The 23,720-nt window shown below is 51.4% G+C and overlaps 1 protein-coding gene across 2 annotated transcripts in view; it reads left to right on the top strand.

Moving 5' to 3' along the window:
* The window catches only part of LPIN1 (lipin 1), a 157,852-nt gene that overhangs the window by 117,685 nt on the left and 16,447 nt on the right, over positions 1-23,720 (top strand). For both annotated transcript variants that reach the window (XM_036748762.1, XM_036748763.1), the window contains 10 exons: positions 1,812-1,919; positions 4,145-4,274; positions 5,383-5,782; positions 7,350-7,443; positions 8,046-8,236; positions 9,276-9,369; positions 9,943-10,012; positions 13,424-13,513; positions 16,591-16,670; positions 22,280-22,406. In XM_036748762.1, coding sequence (XP_036604657.1) covers positions 1,812-1,919; positions 4,145-4,274; positions 5,383-5,782; positions 7,350-7,443; positions 8,046-8,236; positions 9,276-9,369; positions 9,943-10,012; positions 13,424-13,513; positions 16,591-16,670; positions 22,280-22,406 — 1,384 coding nt within the window. The remainder of the gene's footprint in view (positions 1-1,811; positions 1,920-4,144; positions 4,275-5,382; positions 5,783-7,349; positions 7,444-8,045; positions 8,237-9,275; positions 9,370-9,942; positions 10,013-13,423; positions 13,514-16,590; positions 16,671-22,279; positions 22,407-23,720) is intronic.

Genomic DNA, 23,720 nt, shown 5'->3' with positions numbered 1-23,720 from the left:
TTCCTCATCCGTAAAATGGAGCTAGTAGCAGTGCCCGCCTTCCTGGTGGCTGTGAGGATACAGTAGATCATATTTGTAAAGGACTTTATGAACCTTAAAGGGCTATGTGAATGTCAGTAGTAGTTGTCACTGGTATCCTTTGTGGAATGTTTCGAAGTTATTTCATTTTGGGGACTAGACCTTTAATTCATCCACACTGGGAGCTCCTTCCTCCCGTGAAGACTGCTCGGTGTTCTACAGCTTATGGTCTTTGAGAGTTGCCTGGGACGCTGAGGGGCTAAGCTCCTGTCCTGGGGCCACACAGCCAGGGATCTGCTGGCTCAGAGGCCAGCCCTCCAGGCACCGAGCATCCTACCTCTCATGGAAATGATTTCCATGTCCTGGTATACTTAGAATGTTTCATCAGAGAATCTGGAGCTAGAAAGGACACCTGGAGGTCATTAGCACGACCCCTTCATTTTACAGAGAGGGAGACTGAGGCCCACATTGGCTAAATGACTGGCCAGTGACACAGGTGGCCAGCATCACATCGGGGATTTGAACCCACATCCTCTTAATTCCAAATCCATTGTCCTTCCAACTATACTGTACTTTAAAACTGGTTTTAAAAAGATATTTTGAAATCTAAATATCCTTCTCAATATGTCCTGCCCCTTTTCCACAAAAAGCTAGAATGCACACATCAGATTCCGTGGCCTAGGCAGTAACCACAGGGATGTTAGAAACGAAGGCTCTGTGTGTGGGAGCTCCTTCCCTGAAGTCTCTCTGGAGGCCCCTCCAGGGTGCAGGGCAGCCCTGGTTTCTGGTGGTCATTGCCAGGCTTTGAGTATAGCCCAGCAACAGAGAGGGTGCACGTTCAGCTCCTGTAACCGGAGGGTTGGCCACCAGTGGCGCGTTCCTTTAAGAGCCTCTAAATTCTCAGGAAGCCGCCCCTTTAGATGAGGGCCTCTGATTTGTATCAGTCCTGTGCCCACAGTGACAAAACCAGTGAACCTTTGAGTTGTTTACTTTGGCTCATAGGTAATGTTCCCATTCTTGAAATCAGGCATTATCTTTACAGAAAGATCCATTGGCAGTGCCAGTTGTGACATCATCAATATACATTGCTTCTTCTGAAAGTTAGGGTGTTTACAGGGGAAGTCATAAATGAAATGGACCCTTGGAGATGAAGTGAAACTCAGGTGTAGTTCTGTTGTGATGACATCACATACCCCCTGCCTGCAGATGCCCGGAGAGCTGGATCTTCTTAAACACTCTGTTCTAGAAAACTCCCGGAGCTAAACTAGGAAGTACCACTTGATTTACTTGATTTCCATGACTGTTGACATCGCAGACCTATTCCTTGAGTCAAATGCCTTGGGGGCTCCACCCTCTTAAATGGTCTGTCCCCAGAGTAACCATTCTAAACCTTTTTTCTTCTTTTCAGTCATGGACCTTTAGCCATCTGGTGAAACCCATGGACTCCTTAGAATAGTGTTTTTCAATTAGTAAAATAAAATACACGGGATTACAAAAGGAGTGGATTATATTGAAATAGTTCTCAGAATTAAAAAGCAAAGTTCATGGGTCCAAATTAAGACCCCCTGCTCTAGAGTATAGAGAACGATCAGATCACAGATAAGAGATGCCACTTCATGTCAGTGACTGCAGACATCTCATCCCCCTTGTTGTGTCAGGTGCCTCGGCAGCTTGGTTTTCTCGGGCCGTTCTCCCCTGCCTCGAGAGTTAGATGACACGAGTGTGAGTTCTCGCTTCATTTCAGTGACTCCTGACTCTGCTTTCTTTCTTTCTCTGTATCTGGTGGGATCCAGTAAGCCGGTAGAATGCAAAAGGATCCCCCCTCATCTCACAGTTGTGGCAGAAGGAGGCCTTTCTAGCTCTTGCCCTCCACAGTCTTCCCATTTTCATTCTTCGGAAAGGTAACGGGCTTGTTTTCTCCCATTTGGGGCCTAATTTGGTAGAAGAAAGGGATGGTATGCAGATTCTAACTCTGTGTTTAATTCTGTGTCTAATCTTGCATAACTCCATGTCCAGTTTTGGACCCTAACTTAATATAATGGATTAATAGCATGCAGATTTGGCCTAACGTTGCTTTTTAGCCCAAACTAACCTAATGAACTTGCAGAGACACTGCAAGCCAGCCCCTGTTTTCATCTCGAGTAGCCATAGAGGATGTGATTTGACTGCAGATCCCTTGTGTATAAATACTGACTTGTGTTTCTTAGTCTATGGTTTGCAAAAAAAAACACCTTCCTCAAGGTCACTTTGTGAGGAAGAGAGTGAGAGGATTATCATTCCTATTTTACAGAATGGAAAACTGAGGCCAGGAAGATTGCTGACTCTCAGAATCTTGGAGCAGCCCAGCAGGAATCTCCCTTCTCCACCCTCCACAAATAGTCCCCTCTCCCAGGCTCCCAGATGCCCAATTGGAGTGAGCCTTTCCCCTGCCCTGAGCTCTGATCATATTAATTTTGCCTTTGCGTCCCTCTGGCTCTGCCTTGGCATTGTTCCTCTTTCCGGCCTCTGGAGCCAAGTAGAACAAGGGAGGTCGAGTGACTTCCCACTCACCCGGCTTTGGAGGAGACAGGATTCCAGCCCAGGCCCTCCCTCACCCAGTCCTGCGCTCACTCTTCTCAATCAGTATTTATTTATTAAGCACCTACTGTGTGCTAAGGCAGAAGCTGGCGCCTGTCCTCAGGGAGCTTCCACTCTGATGCAGGTGACCACATGAACCATGAGAATCAAGAGAAATAGGACATAGTCAGCAGAGAGTGGGGCAGAATGAAGAGGGTGGGTGATGGCTCGTTTTTACACCAGGCATTACCCACCCTGTGGGGTCAACTGGAGAAGCCAAGATTTTAGATGAGCAGTCACACTGAAATGGGCTGCCTCAGGAGGTAGTGAGTTCCACGTTGCCGATGGTGTCTCAGCCGCGGCTGGTCAGCCGTATGCTGAGGGACCTCCTGTTTCTGACCATTACCTGTGACGTCCCCTCCCCCTTCAAGATCCTCTAATTCTGTGGGCTTGACCACAAACTCTGATTGTCCTAAAGCTCACGGAGGGGAGACACCATCTTAACTGGTTCCTTTGCTGTAGGTCCCCAGAACCCAGCAATAATAATGAGTGTTGCTTCAGTCCTCAGAGGCAGCTAGGAGAGAGCACTAGACCTGGGTCTGGACTGGCCTCCCCAGCCTCAGTTTTCTCATCTGTGAAGCGGGGAAAATCATAGCCCCGCCTTCTCAGGGTGGTTTTAAGACTGACAGTAGTAGTGATGGTGAAGTGTTTATGGAAACATGAGCTTATTGTCATTGTTATTAATTTCACAATTCCAAAAGAATTTAGTCGGTCTTGTTAAAATCGTCACATTTTATTAGAATGACTAATCTTCATTAAATTGTATGACAATTTTGGCCTGCTTAATTAAGGGTGTGGATGCCTTTCCAGGTCATCCCTAGCTCGGGGAGCCTGGAGTGAACCAGAGTGAGGGAATCTGGGTAGATGTGGGTGGAGAGTTTGGGGGCAGCCCCCAAAGTGGGCTCCTCTCCTTTCCTTCTGCTTCCTCCTCCATTTTTCGTTGGCATCTTTGTGTCTCCCCTCTGTCACAGTCATAGAGCAGGGGTTGGGAGTGGGGAGTGGGGTAGAGTCTGTGTTTGCCAGACACGTCCCCAGCAACCACAGGAATGGGGCCAGAGCTGGGACTAGGATTTTGTGAAGCCAGGGCAGTACCACAGAATGCCCAGGGTGGGTGGTGTGAGGTGAACCCTCAGGAGAAGCGGGCAGGGAGGGGGAAGACAGACTTCTGGGCAAAAGCAGGGTGGGCTGGTTTCATCCTACACTAAGTATTCTTGCTAATTTGAAACTAACCTTTCCTTTCTATGCTGCTGGATTACTGGACATGCTATTGGGGGGAGGGTCCTCTAAAGTAATCCCCCCCCCCCTTTAAATTTGGTGCTCTGGGACAGAAGCCTGATTGTCTCACCCCAGTTATAGCTCTGTATGCTGACTAGAGATGCAGTAGCCTGAGTGTGTTTACCGGGTGGTGGAAGGAAGAATCTGGGCCAGACCAGTTTGTAGAAAACACCTGGGCTTGTGTCTTTCTTTTGGTTGGTTGGTTGGTTTTCATTTGTTCTCATCTTCTCCCCAGTCCGTCAGGTTCTCGCCCTGCAACGCCGAAGAGTGATTCAGAACTAGTCAGTAAGTCCCTGGAGAGGGGACTGCAGAAGAGTAACCCGGAGATGCTGTGGTTGTGGGGGGAGCTGCCCCAGGCTGCCAAGGTGGGTCCTGGGGCATCTTCCGCTGGGGCCCCAGATGGGGGCTTGGCTCCCCAGCCCCCTTTCCTCAGGCCTCCCTTTGAGGACTCTGCTCAGTTTCTTCCTGAGCAGTGGGCCCCCCAGGAATAGGGACTTACTCAGAGAGTGTTGGGAGGGCTTGGCTGTTCTGGAGCCGGCTCTTCAGTAATCAAGTGGACTGTGTTGTCCCTGCTTGGGAAAACAAGCCTGTGTGACGAAGGCACTGTCTCTGAGTTTCCTCTCATGGTCTCTCACATCCTGGGGTGTGACCTCCCAAGCCTCTGATGTAACTGCTCCAGGCTTTTACAAATGGAGAAACTGAGACTCAGAGAAGGGAACAAGAGGTAGGTCTCCTGGCCCTGTCCTCTCTGCCCTACTACATTGCTCTAGAAGATGATCTTGAATGTCCCTTCCAGCTCAGAATTCTAGCAGTGTTTTCTTTAGTCTGAATCTGTGACTTCTTGGGTAAGGAAACGTGATCTTAGTGCAGATTGGCAACGGAGCCACAGTTAGGAGCAACGAGAACAAACAAAACAAACCAAAACGAAAAAAACCCAGTCTCTGCTTTCTGGAAGTCTTAACGGGGAGGTACTGTGTGGTCAGCAGGCCCAAGTCTGCCTCCTCACTTTGTTTCTTCCTCCCTGAGTGATGCTGGCCAGGTCGCCTCTTCTTCCAGAGACTCAGTTTCCTCATTTGCACCTTGCTAAGAGTCCTTGTCTTACAGCCTCTGGGGAGTTCTCCTGAGGAAAGCTGGGCAGTCTACAGGGCTCCAGTAACAGCCTGCCAGTCACTCATGACTGTAGGCTACACAGGACTGTGGACAGTAGGGGACTCAGTAAGGCCAGGAGGGCCTTCAGACGTCATCTCCCATTGTTTTAGAGGTGGACAAACAGGCAGAGTGAGATGGCACCCCTAGACCAGGGCTACCAGCTAGGTAGTGTGGGAGTGTGTAAGGTGGGATTTGAACCTGTGGCCTCTTGCCTCTGGGTGACTGGGTCCCCGATGGTGGCTCCGTGTGACCTTTGCCCATTTTCCTCCTCTTTCTCTGTGGTAACGCGTACCTCGGCATTCTCCCCTCTCCTGGCCCGTCTAGACCACGTCTCCTCATAAGGTGAAAGACTCAGCAAACAGAAGCTTTTTGGAGAAGACGCTTTTCCGGGTGATTCAGAGCGAATCTTCAGAGACTTGTAGTGACCTCTCTCCCTCACCTTCTGGGGGCCACAGTGAGGTCCTGATCCTACCAGAGGAGGGCAAGTCTCTGCCTGAGGGGTCATTCATAGGGGAGTACAACCCGGAGATCTTGGGTGCTGCTGCTGCCGTGACCACTGCCACGGCCGCCACGGCCACAGCCACCACAGTCACAGCCGCCACAGCCTCGGCTGTGGAGGCCCCTGTAGCAGCCCCACCTCTGCCCACCCTTGAGGAGTCCAAGCAACCGCACCCCAACTCCAGCCTCCAGGGGAGTAAGATGGACTCTCCATCCAGGAAAAGAGGTGAGGGCTTGGTCCTTCCTGTAAACAAAGGTGGCACCACTATTACCACCAGGGGAGACTGAGACCATTGGGTATCCAAGTCCCTTAGTAGGAGGGTGGAGTAGGTGAGGTTGGAGGACTCCCATCACCACCAAACCAGGTGAAGAGTCAAGCATCGTGGATAGGTCCTGGGCCATCTTGGTTAAGGAGAGGTGAGTGAATGGCTCCCCCTAGTGGTGGCAAGAATCCTTGCTCTCCTTGTTGTCAACACTGCTAGGTGCTAGAGAAGGTTTTGGAACCAGCCCAGTGGCTGCCCTCCAGGGGCTTATGGTGTACTAGGGAGCTGAAAAGCTGAGTTCCAGGCACATCAGGAGCCCAGGGAGGGGGCTGGAAGGAGCGAGGGCCAGGGAAGGCTTCCTGAAAGAGGCACCCCCCAGCCAGGTCGGGCAGAGATGGGCTGGAGGGGCTGACTAGGGCCAGTGAGAGAGGCTGGAAAGGCCAGGGCACTGGATGGCCCAAGAGTCCCTGGTTGTCTGTGATGGCCCATTTCTGCAACTGTCCAGTGGGGCGGATCATCTCCTAAAGTGAAATGGGGAAGCAGAGAAGGGTTTCACTGTCCCTTTGTCCTTTGGGGATGTTTCTGCAGGTGTGCGCCCTGTGGTCCCTTAGTGCCGGCTCCCTGGCAAGGGGAAGTCCTGGACCTGGGGTGGGGCCTCAGTCCTTGGCCCTGAGGGCCTATGAGGGCAAGAATATCGAAGGCCTAAGTGGATCTAGCTGGGGAAGGAGCTCAGAGGTCATGCAGGCCAACTCCCTCATCATACAGCTAGAGAGACTGAGGCCCAGGGCGGGAACATGGCTTGTCCATAGTCACTCATGTCTTGAAGCCGTGGAGGTGGGATTTGAACCTGGGTCCTCCGACTCCAGAACCATCGTCTTGTTGGGACTGGTGTTCTCCCAACTGTCTCTAATCAAATCCCTGTGCGTAATGATGGCTAGCGCTCTCAAGGTTTACTAGGCGCTTTCCATATGCTAACCCATGTGACCTTTGAGACGATGCTCAGAGTGGTTAAGCCCATTTTGCCGATGAGGGAAATGAGAGAGGTCATACCACTAGTGAGGCAGGATTGGAACTCAGGGCTTTCTAGCTGCCATGCCGCAAGGCTGCCTGAGGAGATGATTGAGATCAGCTCAGACTCATCCCAATGTCAGTGTTTCCTGCCAGGATTGACACTCGATGCTCTCCAAGGTCCCTTCTGACTCAGACGTTCCGTGGTTCTCAGGTTCTATACGTCTTAGTCAACAGGCACCTACTATGAGCACATGCTATGAGCCTGTGTGCCTCAGCTAAGTGCCAGGTTACAAAGAAAGGCAGAAACATGGGGGAGACAGCATCCAAACAAGTGTGCTGACAGGTCCCAGACAGGATGCTCTGGAACAGGTCAGCAGGGGAGGGAGGGCATCCCAGGCATGGGACGGCCAGAGAGAACCCCCATAGCAGGAGATCAGGAGCTGGGGGGAACATGAGGAAGCCCCTGAGCCTTTCACCTGGGAGGAGCCGCCGTGACCTGGCGTTCGGTTGTGTTTTCAGACAAGCGGAACAGGCACCTTGGAGCCGACGGCGTCTACCTGGATGACCTGCCCGACATGGACCCCGAGGTCGCCGCCCTTTATTTCCCCAAAAAGTAAGGCGCGTTTGGATGTCCCGGGAGTTTTGTCCCGGCTGGCCTGCTCCGGGTGTCTGTCCAGGGGCTGGGGACGGGGTGGAGGGCTGGCGTATTTCTGTGTAACAAATGGAACTCCTCCCGCCGGGGGTGCTTGGATGAATCTTCTCCCCCACATTTTGCTGAAACATCGTGGGCGGCGTACCGAATTTAAAATAAGAAAAGGCATCTTGGCATCATGGACCTAGGTCTGGAAGGGATCTCAAAGCTAAATTCAAGCCCCTCGTCTTAAAACTGAGGACGGCGAGGCCCAGAGAGGTGGAGTGGCGTGCCCAGAGTCATGGAGATGCTTTTAAGTAGCAAGCAGGATTTGCACCCAGATCCTCTGATTCCCAGTTAAATACTCATTCTCTTGGGAAAAGCCCATGGGAGATAATTCTAGATCTCGAATCTGTTTGGATTATGGGTCTCCATGTTACAGATGGGGAGACTGAGGCTGTCTGAGATGCGGGACTCGTCCAGGGCCAGTGGCTCGGGTGTCTGGGGGCGGTGACCCCCGCTACCCACCTGCGGGGACTGGGCGATGCTAACGGCCCCTCTCTCTACCCTTCCTGCCCCCTTAGCGGTGATGGAGGTGGGATGGCCAAAAGTTGCAGCGAGGGCGTGCCCCGCTCGGCCAGCCAGTCCCCTCAGTCCGTGGGCAGCTCGGGCGTGGACAGCGGTGTGGAGAGCACCTCGGACGGCCCCAGAGACCTGCCGTCCATCGCCATCTCGCTCTGCGGGGGGCTGAGCGAGAGCAAGGAGATCACGACAGGTGAGTCGACAGGTGAGCCGGCGCGGACCCGGCTAGGGCGTTCGTGAGTCAAGCGCGCCCTCTTGTGGCCGCACGCGGGAGCTTCAGCGCTGCTGTCTGCGGGACCCAGCCGTCCGTGGTGGTTTTGTGAATCGTGTGTGTGTGTGTGTGTGTGTGTGTGTGTGTGTGTGTGTGTGTGTGAGAGAGAGAGAGTGAGAGAGAGAGAGAGAGAGAGAGAGAGAGAGGGAGAGGGAGAGGGAGAGACAGAGAGAGAGAGAGAGAGACAGGCAAACAGACTGACAGAAAACAGAGAGAGGGAAGGGGAGGAGAGACCGTCCCTGTGCTCAGGGGTTCACAGCGATGTTGGGCGTGAGCCCAGCCTGGGGCCCTCTTGGAGGCCGCCCAGCGCCCATCACTGGAGAGGCCTGTGTCCTGGCTGGTGCTGCTGCTTCCTCGCTGTGTGACTCTGACGCGTCAGGCCATCTCTGTGCTTCAGCTTCTCTGCCTCTGTAAAGTGAGGAATTTGGAGCCTAGTGTGCAGAGGTCCTGGGCTGGGAGGAGCTGGGTTCAGATCCTGTCTCAGGGCCTCATCTCTGGTGACTGACCCCTCCCTGTGCTCCCTTTTCCATCGGTTTGAAGGTTGCCAGAGGCCAGTCTTCTTGATGGGCCGGTCCCCCCCTCCCTGCCCCCCCCAGGGAGGTGAGCTGCTCTGGTCTTTGGTCCCCATTTCCCAGACAGTAACCACAGCTGGTGTCTGCACAGCTTCACTCTGTGGCAGGTGCCGGGCGAAGCGCTCCACACTGAGGGAGGGAAGTTCTGTGATTGTCCCTGTTTTACAGGGGAGGAAACTGGGTGCCCTGCCCCACCCCAGGTCCCTCGGCTCATCAGTGTCTGAAGCCGCCAGCTGCCCCTGCAGCTCGAGCCAGTGAATCCAGGATTTGAACCTGGCTCTTTTTCCCCTCGCCCCACACTCTGTAGCGGGGGGACGCTTGTCAGGCACGTGGAGTAACTGAGTGACTAATGTGCCTTCCTTCTTCCCACCCCACTGTGGCGGCTGCAGATGAGTTCTTGGAACAAGAAGTGTCCTATCAGCAGTTTGTGGACAACCCGGCCATCATTGATGACCCCAACTTGGTGGTGAAGATTGGTAACAAGTGAGTCCCTGTGCTGGCCCTGCCCCTGCCCCCAACCCAAGCCTGTGGAGGCTCACAGAAGCCTGTCTTTACACCATGTGTGCATGGATGTGCTCACGCTCACAGGAGGGTCACGTGGCCCGGTAGGTAGGGAGCTGGCCTTGAAGCCAGGAAGACTCAGTTCTGATCTTGCCTCTGGCTTGTGATTGTTCTAAGCGGTTCCCTAAGACCCAGTGGTAGAGGAGGCGACAGTCCCATATTGGCAGGTTTGATTTTGTGTCAATAGCCCATTTCCTCCGCTGGGCAGGTTCCCAGAGTGGGCCAGCCTTCTCTCGGTGTAGATTGCAGCCCTTCTGTGGCCCAGGGAGATGCTGGAGGGTCTGAGAAGGGGTCAGGAGGAGACTTCTCAGCCATCCCAAAGTGGATGAGGCTGGATCCCCCCTCTCCACGTTAAATGAAGGGCACTCTCAAAGTGAAAGCACTAGCTTGGGGGGCCGGGGGGTGAGTGAGGCTCCCCTCATACTGGCCTGGGGCGGTGGGTGCTGGGCCCCTGGCATTCAGGATTCTCACCATCACCTGTTTTCTTTGTCTCAGATACTACAACTGGACCACAGCTGCCCCCCTCCTCCTGGCCATGCAGGCCTTCCAGAAGCCTTTGCCAAAGGTGAGCTCTAACATGAAAACAGCTGGGCTGGGGGTGGGGGCGTGGCAGCCCCTGGGCTAGGCTGAGGGGGTGTCCAGAGCTTCCTTCCCGAATGGGAGACGAGCTGTTGGTTTGTTTTCCCCTAGCCTCTGGCCTTTCCTCCCTGCTGCCTGGGGTGCGGGAGGATTGCTTGGGGATTTGTGGGACCCCACGCTTCCATCCTTTCACGCCATGATTCGGTAGCTCCTGGGCCAAGCAGGGAGCACAGCAGGAGTGGAGGGAGCTGTCCCTGCCCTCGGAGAGCTTATGTTTGGAGGGTGGAGGGTTTACTGCATGTAAATGATTCCACAGAAACCCCTTTGCTTGGCTTTCAGAGCTCTTCCCCAGCACCTGGCTCCACCTCTCTGTCCAGTCTGAGCCCCATTCTTTGCCCTTTTCTTTCTTCCCCATGCATGATGCTCAGTCTCCTGCCATCACACCTTTGCAACAGCTCTCCCTCATGCCTGGAATGCCCTCCCTCCTCACCTTCACCCTAGACAATACCTCTCTTACTTCAGGAGACAGCTCCAGCACCGCCTCTGACATGAAGCCCTCCGTGATCACTCCCCACCCCTGCTGCCTGCCCCCCACTCCCGGATACCGGGGCCTCTCTCTCCCAGACAACCTTGTATTTACACAGATGTACACAAATGTGTTGGTAGTTTCCTTCATCAGAAGGCAAGGCACTATTTCCTCCTTTATAATCCAAGAGCTTAATGCTGTGGCTGGCACATAGTAGGTGCTTAATGAATACAGATCAGTTGATAGATTGGGTAAGTAAATACATTCTGACATCAGGAGGGAGAGGGTGTAAACAGCTAAGGAGGCTAGGAAGGCTTACTGGAGGGCCTAGCAAGGGAGCTGAGCCTTCTTCCCTTTAATCCAGCAAGCATTTATTAAGCACCTACTGTCCAGGCAGAGTGCTAGGGATCAGAAAGACAAAGGCAAAAATAAAAACTGCCCCTGCCCTCAAGGTATTTGTATTCTCTGATGGAGATGGTATGTACACATGTGAGTGCGTGTAGTTTATAGCCAGAGGAAGGGCTCCGTCATTTTGGAGGGAGCTGGGAGCAGTGGAGGGAGGGGGGTCAGGAATCACGTCTGAGGCAAAAAAAATCTTGTTTGCTCTCTCTCTCTCTCTCTCTCTCTCTCTCTCTCTCTCTCTCCCCCTCTCCCTCCCCCTCTCTCTCTCCCTCCCTTCGTCTCTGTTTCTCAGTCTCTGTGTCTCTGTGTCTTTGTCTCTGTCTTTCTCTCCCCTTCTCTGTTTCTCTCTCTCTCTGTCTCTGTCTCTGTCTCTCTGTCTCTCTGTCTCTCTCTCTCTCCCTCCCTCCCTCTCTGTTTCTCAGTCTCTGTGTCTCTGTGTCTTTGTCTCTGTCTCTCTCTTCCCTTCTCTGTTTCTCTGTCTCTGTCTCTGTCTCTGTCTCTGTCTCTGTGTCTCTCTGTCTCTGTCTCTCTCTTCTCTCCTCTTTCTCTCTCTTCTCTTACCTGTGAAGTTGACTAACATTTCTCCCCTGCATTGGTCTCTGGAACTCCCCAGAGAGCTGGTTTTCTCCCTCTGTAGTGGGAATGTCCTTTAGGTGTTACATAGAGATATTTGGTTGTTAGGAGGGAATTAGGAAACCATGGATGAATATTTAATCATGTATTAAACATTCATTTCCATCAGGATAAACAAAAGACAAAAATTTTCCTTTTGATTCATTGGCTTTCCATTGCTTGTATAAAATACTCCCTAGCTTGGCATTCAAGGCCCTTTATAGTTTGATTCCAAATTACCTTTTCAGCCTTGGCTCATGTTGCTTTCAGTCATTCTTAATACTTTGGGACCCTTTGCCATTCTCCCTTCCCACCTCCACACATTTGCCCAGTCCATCTCTCATGCTTGAGATGCCCTTCCTCTCTTGTTTGCCCGTTGGGATCATTCTCTTTCTTCTCGGCTGAGTTAGATACTGCCTCTTCCGTTTTCCTCAGCTGCCGTCCTCTTCCTTAGTCTCTCCTGCTTCTCTTTTTGACATACTATGTCAAATGTTACTCCCGCATGAATCCTAATCATTTGTGGGTCTTCATCTAAGTCTGACACTTGCCTGCTGTACAGTCAGCTCCTTGAGGGCAGGCCTGGGTTTTCTTTTTTGTCCTTCTCCAGGGCCGTACCACCAGGCGTAACAGGGGCTCACTAAATCTTTCTAGTTTAATTAAACTGAGTTGAGTATAGTGTGTAATGTTAAAGTTGAACGTCTCCCTGTTTCAGGTGTGAAATTAGAACTAGCAGTTTTGATAGAAAAGGAACAAATATTATCCATGTGTCTTGGTGTCCTTTGAACCTATTTCCCTCCCCTGCCTGCTGCCCAGTTCCTCTGGACCTCATTTTGTTGAGTCGTTTTGAGAAGATATTTGCGATCAAAAGAGCCTCCTCCATTGTGGGGCCCCGAGGGTGGGGATTCTGGTCCCTGCTCTGATCTAACACTGATCAGTGTGAAGCTTTGGGCACTTACTTGGCTTCTCTTCATGGGGTCTTGGTTTTCCCCCTCTGTAAACTGGGCTAACGATGCTTTTACTGGCTCACCTGCCCAGTTGTTGCAAGCAGGTGGTTTACCCTGAAAACTTAAGGATTAAGAGAGAAAAGGGCAAGACCTATGCAAAGACAAAGGTGTGGAAGCGCTGCAACCTTCACTGGTGGATATATGGGATCCACTGAAGGGTTTCATGTGCCACTTCTTATGACCTTTGCGAAGGAAGGAAGGAAGGAAGGAAAGATTAATTACCTGCTGTATACTGTGCTAAATGCTACTTTTTCATTTGATCCTTACAATAACTGACAATAATGGTGACAGCTGACATTTGTAGAATGCTTACTGTTTGCCAGGCACTGTGCTAAGTGCTCACAGGTGTCTCATTTGGGGAGGTAGCTGCTGTCATTATCTACATTTTGCAGATAAGGAAACTGAGGCAAACAGAGGACAAGTGACTTGCCCAGGGTGGCACAGCTAGGAAGTGTCTGAGGCTGGATTTGAACGCAGGTCTTTTTGGTTCCGGGCCCAGTGCTCTATCCAGTGTGCCACCCAGCCGCCCACATGGACAGGTTCATTAATAAGCTGCCTCGCTTACTAATCGCTAGTGGGTTCTAATATTTTCTTTATTGGTCTTTTTTTCCCCTCTTTTTGGTTTTTTTTTTGGTTCCTTCCTTTAACATTTTCTTAAGTATTCATGCTTAAGCTACCTTCATGTAATTCTGGACACCATTAAGCTTTGCTTTTCTAAGATCTACAGCCCCCAGCCTGTACGTCCTGCTTCCTTTGGTTTCCATCATGTTGCCTGTATGATTTTTCTGTTTGCATGGAATGCTCTGTCCTTCCCTTTTGGTTCTGTTATTTATGTTCCATCCATTTGCAACAGGCCACGGTGGAGTCCATCGTGAGGGACAAGATGCCCCGGAAGGGGGGACGATGGTGGTTCTCATGGCGGGGACGGAACACAGTCAAAGAGGTAAGCGAGCCTGGAAAATCCACAGATAGCTTGGAGGCAAGGGGCCTTGGGAGAGGGGCCTCTGTCCCTGGGCTGCTGCCTTCAGCTGAGCATGTTCGATCAAGAATAACCCTCCTTAGAAGGCATCTTAGATGTCTTCCTTTATTTTACAGATTGGTAAACTGAGGCCCAGAGAGATGAACGAAGTCATTTTTCTAGGGTCAGGTGGCTTGCAGGTATCTGAAATAGGATTTGTAGCCGGTCTGTCTCAAGGCTGAAAAATGTTCACCAGCACAGGGAAAAGGGCAGATCTCCGTGGCATTCTACTAGAGGCCACCTTCTCTGTTGATAATAGCTCATTAATGATTTCCTGCTGGTCATTCCTGAGCCCACCTCAGGGGTTGCCTACATCTACGTCTCTTTGTTTCTTGCTGTCTCTGTCTAGTCAGTCAGTCAGTTAATAAGCATTTATTAAGTGCCTCCTGTGTGCCATGCTAAGTGTGCCATCCCTCTGTCATTTTCTGTCTGTCTCTCTCCACTCCCATGAGGACGGGAGAATCTTTCTCCAGTGCTTTGGAATAGCCTTGGAGTATCCAGAGCCAGCTGGAGCCTATGAAGGTCTTTGGAAGAGACGAGTACAGTAATTTCTCCCCTGTTAGTCTGTGTGTTTCTTGAAGGCAGGGACTGACTTTTGCCTCCTTTTGTATCTCCAGCACTTAGCAGAGTGCCTGGTACATAGAGGGCGCTTAATAAATGTTTATTGATTGAATAAATTCCATTTTTATAGTCCAAAGTTTGCCAAATGTGTTTCTGTCCTTCCCATGAGGTAGGCAGTGAAAGGCACTTTGGTGCGGTCCTCTGATCCAGCCCCACTTACAGTATCCTGGGCAAGTTGTCATATAGCCTCTGCTTGAAGACCTCTAGAGACAGAGAGCTCACTACCCATCCCTTGCACTCACTCAACAACATTTAGTAAGCACCCATTTATACAAGGCACTGTGCTGGTCCCTGGGAATCCAATACTGCTTCTACCCCCTGTAGATTCCATTCTATTGGTGGGGAATCCAACACATATACATATGTAAGAAAATAAAGGTAGTTTCAGGGAGGAGAGAGCCCTACAAAGGAGAGGGGGGATCAGGAAAGGTTGGCTTTGGGAGGGAACACCAGAGCTGAGCCTGAAACAAAGCTGAGAAGTGGATGTGAGGAGGGGGGTTCTCTGCATGCCGGGCAGCCCCTTCCAAAGCCCAGGGTGAGAACGTGATGGGGAGGATTACGGCGGGAGAAGGTTGGTGGGAGGCAGATTGGCCAGGAGAGACAGTAGGGAGCCTCTGAAGAGGTGTGAGCAGCGGGATCATGAGGAAGCTTCTCTTGACAGGTAGGTAGGAGGGGATGGAGAGGGAGAGATGAGCTGGCACACTCTTTAGGAGACTGATGAAACAGTTCAGACAAGAGGTGATGTGATGCAGGCTTAACGTAGGGAGGAGACTGGGAGAGGTGAGAAAAGGACCCATCTGAGAGATGGCATAAGTGGAAGACTTGGCGGAAAGAAGAGGTGCATTTAAGGGGAAAAAGTCCATGACTTTGGGGGCTGCCAGAGGTCCTGTAGTGGAGGCATAGACAGATGCAGGGGGAGAACCAGGAGAAGCGGTCTCCAGGGGCCAAGAAGAGGGCCTGGCCAACACAAAGGATGGGGAGGAGGAGGACCCAGAAGAGGGCATTGCTGGTGACCTGGGGAGAGCAGTTTCAGTCAGGCTGCGGGGTCCCAAGTGAGTGGGAGGTGAGGACGTGGAGGCCCTGCCTATTGGTGTCTCTTCTCGGTGCAAGGAATTGATGACTCGAGTGTGAGAAGCGATGTCTGTGGAGTCTGTGAACACCCAGTTGGCTCAAAAAGAGGGCTGGTCCTGTGGTGAGCTTGGAAAGAAACAGATGGCCTACCTGGGCCCTGCCCCAGTGTCCCCTCACTACCGCCAGTCTCTGGCAGAGGCCTGCAGGATCCTCTCTTAAGGATTAAGAGAGAAAAGGGCAAGACCTATGCAAAGACAAAGGTGTGGAAGCGCTGCAACCTTCACTGGTGGATATATGGGATCCACTGAAGGGTTTCATGTGCCACTTCTTATGACCTTTGCGAAGGAAGGAAGAGGAAGGAAGGAAGGAAGGAAGATTAATTACCTGCTGTATACTGTGCTAAATGCTACTTTTTCATTTGATCCTTACAATAACTGACAATAATGGTGACAGCTGACATTTGTAGAACGCTTACTGTTTGCCAGGCACTGTGCTAAGTGCTCACAGGTGTCTCATTTGGGGAGGTAGCTGCTGTCATTATCTACATTTTGCAGATAAGGAAACTGAGGCAAACAGAGGACAAGTGACTTGCCCAGGGTGGCACAGCTAGGAAGTGTCTGAGGCTGGATTTGAACGCAGGTCTTTTTGGTTCCGGGCCCAGTGCTCTATCCAGTGTGCCACCCAGCCGCCCACATGGACAGGTTAGAATCGACCACTGACTGACAACCTGAATGATTTTTGGAGAAGTTCCTTAATCTCTTTTGGCTAGGCCTCAGTTTCTTCATCTGTAAGATGAGGGGGCTGGAGCCAGTAACCTCATCTAGCTTTAGCTCAGTGGCTCTCAGATTCTTTGGCCATTTCTGTGATACTTTCATGGGGGGGTGGGGAGGGAATAGGTGGACATGCTCTTTAAAAAAGATAAATTTGGGGCAGCTGGGTGGTGCAGTGAGTAGAGCACCGGTCCTGGAGGCAGGAGGACCTGAGTTCAAATCCAGCCTCAGACACTGGACACATGTACTAGCTGTGTGACCTTGGGCAAGTCACTTAACCCCAATTGCCCTGCCAAAAAACCAAAACAAAAAAAATAAATTTTCATTGGTATCTTTTGTTTTGAAATCCCCTTTATTTGTCCCATGTGCCCATCTCCCCTCAGAAGAATACCCAGGGGGCAGTTATCTTGCAGCTGGGGTTGGGCTCCTCACACATTATGGTGTTCTTACGGAAGGTTCACCTCTTCTGTCTTCTCTTGTACAGACGAGCTCCACTTTGGTCTGATGCAGTCTGACTCTTGTTTCTCACCCCTCTTTTAGGAGAGCAAGCCAGAGCAATGCTTGTCCGGGAAGGGTCTCATTATTGGGGAGCAGCCATCCAAGCTAAGCATTGGAAGCAGGTATGACTTGAACCAACCTAGGATAGAAAGCAGTGGGTAGGTTGGACCTTACCCAATGATGGAAGCCCTTCTCTGTGAGCTGATTTCACCCCTAATGATATGGGGCCAGTTATTCTTCTGCCCAGCAAAGGAAGATCACACAGCTGTGTGTTTTCCCGTTGCCACTTAGTAGTCATACGTTTTTGAATAGTTTTTCTCTTTGGGGGCATCATTTTTTGAGAGTGGGCATAATAGCCTTTGCCCGTCTGTCTCAGGATTAGGCTGAGGATCGGTCAACGTTGATGCATTCGTTTATCCACCCCCCATGCAGAGCCCTGTGCTTGGCCGTGGGGCGGAGTAGGGGAGTCGATGGCTCGGTCCTTGCCTCATGGAGCTCCTGGACTGACAGCGGGTGTGGTGTATGTGCGGGGAGCTTTAACAACTGTAGCCAACATTTAGGTAGCATTTACTGTGTGCCAGGCACTGTCATAGGTGCTTTACAGGATAACTTTGGGAAAATGGAGATAGACAAAGGTTAAGTGACTTGCCCAGGGTCACACAGCTAGTGTCAGGCTAGATTTGAACTTGGGTCTTCCTGACTCAGGCCCTGGCACTCTATCCGCTGTGTTCCTTAGCTGTAAGACACACTGCTCCTGGAAGTTGCGAAGCAAGTTCTATGCAAGGGCCAAGGGGGAATCACAGAAGGCTTCCTGGAGGTGCGTTTGAGTTGATCTGTAAAGAATGGAAGGGATTTAATCGATAAGGAGTGTTGGGGAGGCCATTGCCAGGGCAAGGAATAGAATGATTACAGGCACGGAGATGGGGCATCAAGCAGGGAGTCATCCTGTCCAGCTGGAGTATAAGAGTATGCAGGGAAGTAGGGAAAGAAGGTGGCTCCAAATGGTAAAGGGCCTTCAGTGCCAAGCAAGGGAGTTTGAACTTGACTTGGCCGTCCGTAGTGAGCCCTGAAGAATTGCGAACAGATCTCTCTATAAAAGAAGATTATTCTGGGAGGATTGGAAGGGAGGGAGGAGGAGAGAGGAAGAAGCCTCGTAGGGCTCAGAGTGAGTGTAGTTGAGTGGTGATGCCTCTTGGGGCACTCTCAGAGCGATCGAGTTGGGTGGCGATACCCCTCTGTATTGGGGTGGGGATGGTGGGAATATTTAGGCCATAGATGTGGAAATAACTCATGTTTATATTGCCCTTTATACATATGACCTCATTTTTATTCAATTCAGTAAATCTTTATTAAGCACCTACCATGTGCTGAGCCCTGGGGATACAAAGGGAAAAAAAATGGAACACTGTCTGTCCTCAAGCTCCATGGGGGATTGGGGCAGGGATCAATCACTCAATCCACAAACAGGTTTTAATTTCTTGTGTGCCAACAGAACTCACCTGGAGGAGATAGTTTGTGCCCTCAGGAAGCTTACACTCTCTTGGCAGGGAGCTTGCCCTGTCTTGGCGGGGAGCCAACCCAAGAATATACAGATAAATGAATGCAATGCACGCACACATGCATATGTGTGTATATAAAACATACATACAGATATACACATGCATGAAAAATGCAGAGGTGGTTTGCATGTGGGGATGGTGGTGGGGCAATACTGACTGGGAAGGTAGCCTTTGTATGGAGCCTCGAAAGGAGCTTGGGATTACAAGGAACAGGTAAGTAAGAAGGACATTGCGGTCTGTGCAGAGGTCCAGCAGTGGGAGATGAGGAGTGTGATGCTTGGCAGATTTCTGGGGGATCTTAAGAATAACCTCGTGTGAAGTAGGTGCTCTCTATCACCACTTTACAGATGAGGAAGCTGAGATTTGGAGAGGTGATACAAGTAGAAAGTGTCTGAGATGAGATTCGGACACGGCTCTCTCTGCATCCAGATCCAGCCCCATCCACTCTGCAGGGAGTAGAAGCACCAGAACTTGGTAACTGAGTGGCTCCGAGAGAGGGGGAGGGAGAGGGAGAGAAAAGCCTGAAGATTGAGGTTGCTTCGAGTTGGCAGAGATGACTGTGCGTGTGTTCTGATCCTGCCAGTCAACATTGGTGTCTTTGGCCGTTGAGGTTCATCGATGTGTGTTGGATATGAGGGTAATGCTGCCTGAGGGTGATGAAGAGGCCCTTCCATAAGGTTTAGTGAGTGGAGGAGACCACGATGGGCCATGAGAGCAGTCTTCACGCTTGTCATCCGGAAGAGGCATGACCCTTGTCCTGCTTGGCCCCCGAGGGTGAAGGCCAAGTACAGAGGCCAAGTCTGGCCTCATGTCGGGAGAAGCTGGCAGGAGTGGCGAGGACGGCCTTGGGAGTGGCAGGGGCTGCTTGTGCAGGACGTCTTCCCCGGGATGCTTGGTCCAGGATGGGATGGAGCCGATGTACCCTCCAAGCTCAGAGATCCCGTGATTCTCAGAAACGCCATTCCGAAGTTCAACAGCTTTTCTGCCTGTCCGCCGTTTGGGATCATTCAGGCAGCCGCCCCTCTCTTCTCTGAAAACGAGCTAAGAGTTAGCGGTTTGTTCATTAAAAGGGCAGGGAGAGGGGGCCATTTAAAAGCTTTGTACTTAATGCAGCTGCTCCTGGCTCCTTGTCTCCTGAAGAAATGACAGGTTCATGTAGCAGATTAAAAGAGGTGTTGGAGGCTTTCCCTAATTGCCTGGCTTGACTCACAGAACACCCCCTGAAGTCCTATAATTGAGCAAACAACTCATCACCGTCCAAATAAATTAAAATGCCATTAAAATGTGCACTGTGACAAGTTCAGACTTAGCTGCTGTCAGGCAGAGAGTCTGAGCCCAGAGATTTGCACATGGCAGGAATCTTCCCGAGTGCAGTGCCTGCTTGGTATACAGTAGGTGCTTAATGAATGCCTATTGATTGATTGTTGATCTTAACGGGATCTTATGGCTGGAAGGCACCTCTGAGGGCTTCCGGTCCAACTCCTCCCTGGGTAATGACACAGTTCAGTCAAGTAAACATTTATTAATCATCTCTTGTGTGCAGAATGCCACGAACAACACCTGAATGTTGGGAAAGCTGCAGGTTTATATAATTAGTGGTTCCTTCACAGAGCAAGGGTGCAGACTCGGCCACTGTGATGCTACAAAACATGGGATCGTGGTTTTGTGCTGGAAAGTGACCTCAGAGGTCATCTAATCTCACCCTTTCATCTTACATATACACACAATGGAAATGGAGTCTCAGAGAGGGGTAGTGACCTTCCCACAGTTGCACAGCTAGGAGGTGGCTGAGCCGGATTGTGGCCTAGGGTGTCTGATTTAGACTGGGAAGGGCCTCCCTCCTTGTAGAGATGCGGGAACATGAGGTGGCTGAAGAAAGGGGAAGTAGCCAGCGTTTGAACCTGGCTCCTGCGACCCATTGCGGAGGTCAGGTCCAAGGCTCTTTGTGCCTGGGCCACATGGCTCCTGCCTTAGCCCGACGGCCAGCTGCACATCACCATTCGTCGGCCCCCATGTCTGGGTTTTCCCTCTCTGGGTTCTCTCGCAGACAGACGCGGCATCACGCGGCCTTGCCTGAAAAAACAGGAATTCAAGAGAAACAGATGGCTGGAGCAGACAGCTTGCTCTGGCGTCCCGGGAGAGAGGCACCCATCCATCTGCCGCCGCCAGCACCCCTCTCGTTCCGCTTCCAACTGTTTCACCAGAACGCCAACATCCTCCTGCCGGGGCTCCCAGCCGGCCCGTCCATCCGGCTGATTCTTTGTGGGGACAGACCACCCGTTGAATTGGAGCTTAGCTCTTGGACAAGTGGGCTTTGAGCTGTGACAGGCCAAGAGGGTTCATTCACTCATTGATTCTAGGTGCCACTCACTCTGTTCAGCACCAGGGAGACTAAGACACAGTCCCTGCCCTCAAGGAGATGATGTTCTGCTGGAGAAATATGGTGGTGCAGGGAAAAGGAAGAGAATCTGCTCCAAAGAGCTCCTATCCTGACACACACAGATATACACACAGACACATACATGTACACAGACACACACAGATATACATACAGACATACACACACAGACACATACATGTACACAGGCACACACACAGACATACCCACAGGCACACACACACACACAGACACTCACAGTCACAGATACACACATAAACCCACAGACACACAGGTACAAACAGACAGGCAGAGATACACACACATACACAGACACACACACTCAGACACACATACACAGAGACACACAGACACACACACACTCAGACACACAGGTACAAACACAAACAGGCACAGACACACACAGAGACACACAAGACACACAGATACACACGTACACAGATACACACAGAAACATAGACACATACAATGCACATGTACACACGCACAGACACAGACACACACTTACACAGACCCAGGGAAGGTCTATCCTAGAGAAGACTCACGAGGGACCTGAGGGTCGGATTGGAAAGCTGTCCTGTGGAGGTGACATTCCTCTTTTTCTGCTTGGTTTCCGTGGTCAGAACCAAGAACAAGGGGCAGTGAGGGGCACATTTGGCAGAGTTGGGGGCATGGATAAACAATCTCTTTGAGTATCTCAATCCCCAAAAGCTTCTCAGCTATAAGCTGGCCCAAAGGGGGCTGGGCTGGGCTGCCTGGGGAGGTGGTTAGCCCCCTGTCCCTGGAGGGCCCCTTGTTGGGGATGCTTGTTCAAGTCTGGGTTGGCCCCAGTGGCCCCTGAGGTCCTTCCCCTCTGGCACTCTGCAGCGCGGTTTGTGGGGAGGACCCCCCTGGGTTCACATCCTGCTGGACCCTGACTGGACCCAGCCCTTCTCTCAGCTTTCTCATTTGTAAACTGTTAAAAAAAATCTATGAAGAAATAGTCGCACCTGCCTCCCAAGGCTGTAAGAACTCAGCGAAGCGCTTTGCAAATCTTTAAGAAAGATCCGAAGGTTTGCTGATCGTGTCCCCAGGTTGGACTTGAAGTCCACTAAGCCAACAGGCTCTTCTTCAGACAAATTTCCGTCCTGTCATTCTTCCCTGTCTTGTACTTATGACGTTGGCTCATTCCATCCCAGTGTGGCACTTAGTATCTGCCCCCATTCATGTTCCTCCTATTGGATTCAGCCCCAATGCCTGCCAAAACCTTTGTGACCCTCTGACTGACTCAGTTTCCTCATCTGTAAAATGATACCTCTCAGGGCTGGCTGTTGTTTGTTGCTGCTGCTGTTGGCTGACCAAGGTAGAATTTGAATCTGGATCTTCCTGCCTTTCTTTCTTTTGGGTCACCTAGGACACTTCTCCTGTCCGGGGGTGGATTGGCTCAGTGGCCTCCGGGCTTCCTTCCGTAGTTCCGTGTTGCTGAGAGGCAGACCTTCCTGCCCTGGGTGGGAGGCTGGTCCTAATGACCTTGGAGGTCTCTTTTGATCTCTGAGACGACGTGAAGCCAGGTCTCAGCTTACAGTGCAGTGATGGGAGCCAGTCTATAGGGAAATGAAGGGGGGAGAGGTGGTCCTGCCCCACCCCCGTCCCCCTGGCCCATCTCTGAGAGCTCACTGGGGAGCTGCTGCCATGTTGGCAATGACCACCCGAGGGCCCCCTCCCTGATCTGGAGCGGATGCTTCCTCCAGCAACATTCAGAAGCTTGGGCTCACAGGCATCTGTGCTCCCCCAGGATGAAGGAGGAGTCGTCCTCCAGTGACGAGGACTCCATCACAGCCAAGCAGTCCAGTGCTAGCCTCCATACACTGATGTCCAACGTGACCTACAAGAAGACTCTGCGCCTCACCTCGGACCAGCTCGTGAGTCTCCCCCATCTCTACTCTCCCTGTCGATTATAAATAGTATCGAGCAAGCGCGCGCGCACACACACGCGCGCGCGCACACACACACACACACACACACACACACGCCTACTGACAGTCATTGTGGTGAAGCCTCGAGACCCCTTCTCAGAAGCGTCTGGTTAAGTGCAGAAAGAGAATGCGTGGGGTTACAAAGGAGACCAATTATGTGGAAGCCAACAAGCACTGATTGCCTTCCTACTGTGTACTGGCACTGTGCCAAGCACTAGGTACCCAAAGAAAGCCAATAAACAGTCCCTGCCCTCAAGGAGCGCACATTCAAATGGGGAAGACACACAAAAGCAAGTGTGGACAAACTTTGTACAGGATAAATAGGAAATGATCACCAGAGGGAAGACACTAGACTAAAGAGGGATTGGGAAAGGCTTCCTGTGGAGGTTGGGATTTTAGCTGGCATCTGAAGGAAGCCGGGAGGTGCAGATGAGGAGGGGGAGAGGAAAGGCGTGGTGGGGAACATGCAGTGGCTTGGTAAGGGATACATAGGAGGATGGATAGAGTGTCTGTGTGCCTGTCTGTCTAAATATAAAAACAAAGCAAGGTCAAGGACCCCAAGTTAAGAAACTCTGAGAAAGAGAGAGAGAGAGAGAGAGAGAGAGAGAGAGAGAGAGAGAGAGAGAGAGAAGGAGGAGGAGAGAGGAGGAGGAGGAAGAGAAGAAAGAGGGAGGGGGAAGGGAGTCAAAATTTGGTTGGAAAGGGATAACTTGGAGGACAGCTTGTCTATGCCCTTCCCTGATACAGGAATAATCCCCTCTAGGAGACTGGAACATGTCTTGTGGGTCCCCCCCCATCAGTGACTACCCCTCTCAGTAGAATTGGCCCCAGAGTCTTCACTAGAAGACTTCTGTTGACTGAGATCTCTCTGTCTCCCTACCTCTGTCTTTTTTCCTCCCCTCCTTTTCTGTTCTATCTCCATCTCTTTTTCTCTCTGTCTCTCTCTTACACACACACACACACACACACACACACACACACACACACCCCATTCATCTTGTGGACAGCTTTCATTTCTAGTAAATGCTTCCTTACCCATCCTGTTCTCAGCAGTGGCATTGTATCTCCAGCGTCTGTGCCTTTGCCTGGCTGTCCTACATGCCTGAAATGCCCTCCCCACTCCTGTGTCTCAGGATTCAGTTTCCTGATGCCTCCAGCTGTGGATGCTTCCCCCCCGCCCCATTCCCTTGCATCCAGAGGTGGGATTCAGCCGGTTCACACCAGTTCGGCAGAACCGATACCTAATTTTATGTTGAGTTT

Source organism: Trichosurus vulpecula, chromosome 3, assembly GCF_011100635.1.
Source record: "Trichosurus vulpecula isolate mTriVul1 chromosome 3, mTriVul1.pri, whole genome shotgun sequence".
Taxonomy (NCBI): domain Eukaryota; kingdom Metazoa; phylum Chordata; class Mammalia; order Diprotodontia; family Phalangeridae; genus Trichosurus; species Trichosurus vulpecula.
The sequence above is the reverse complement of the archived record's forward strand: the minus strand, read 5'-3'. Positions and strand labels throughout refer to the sequence as shown.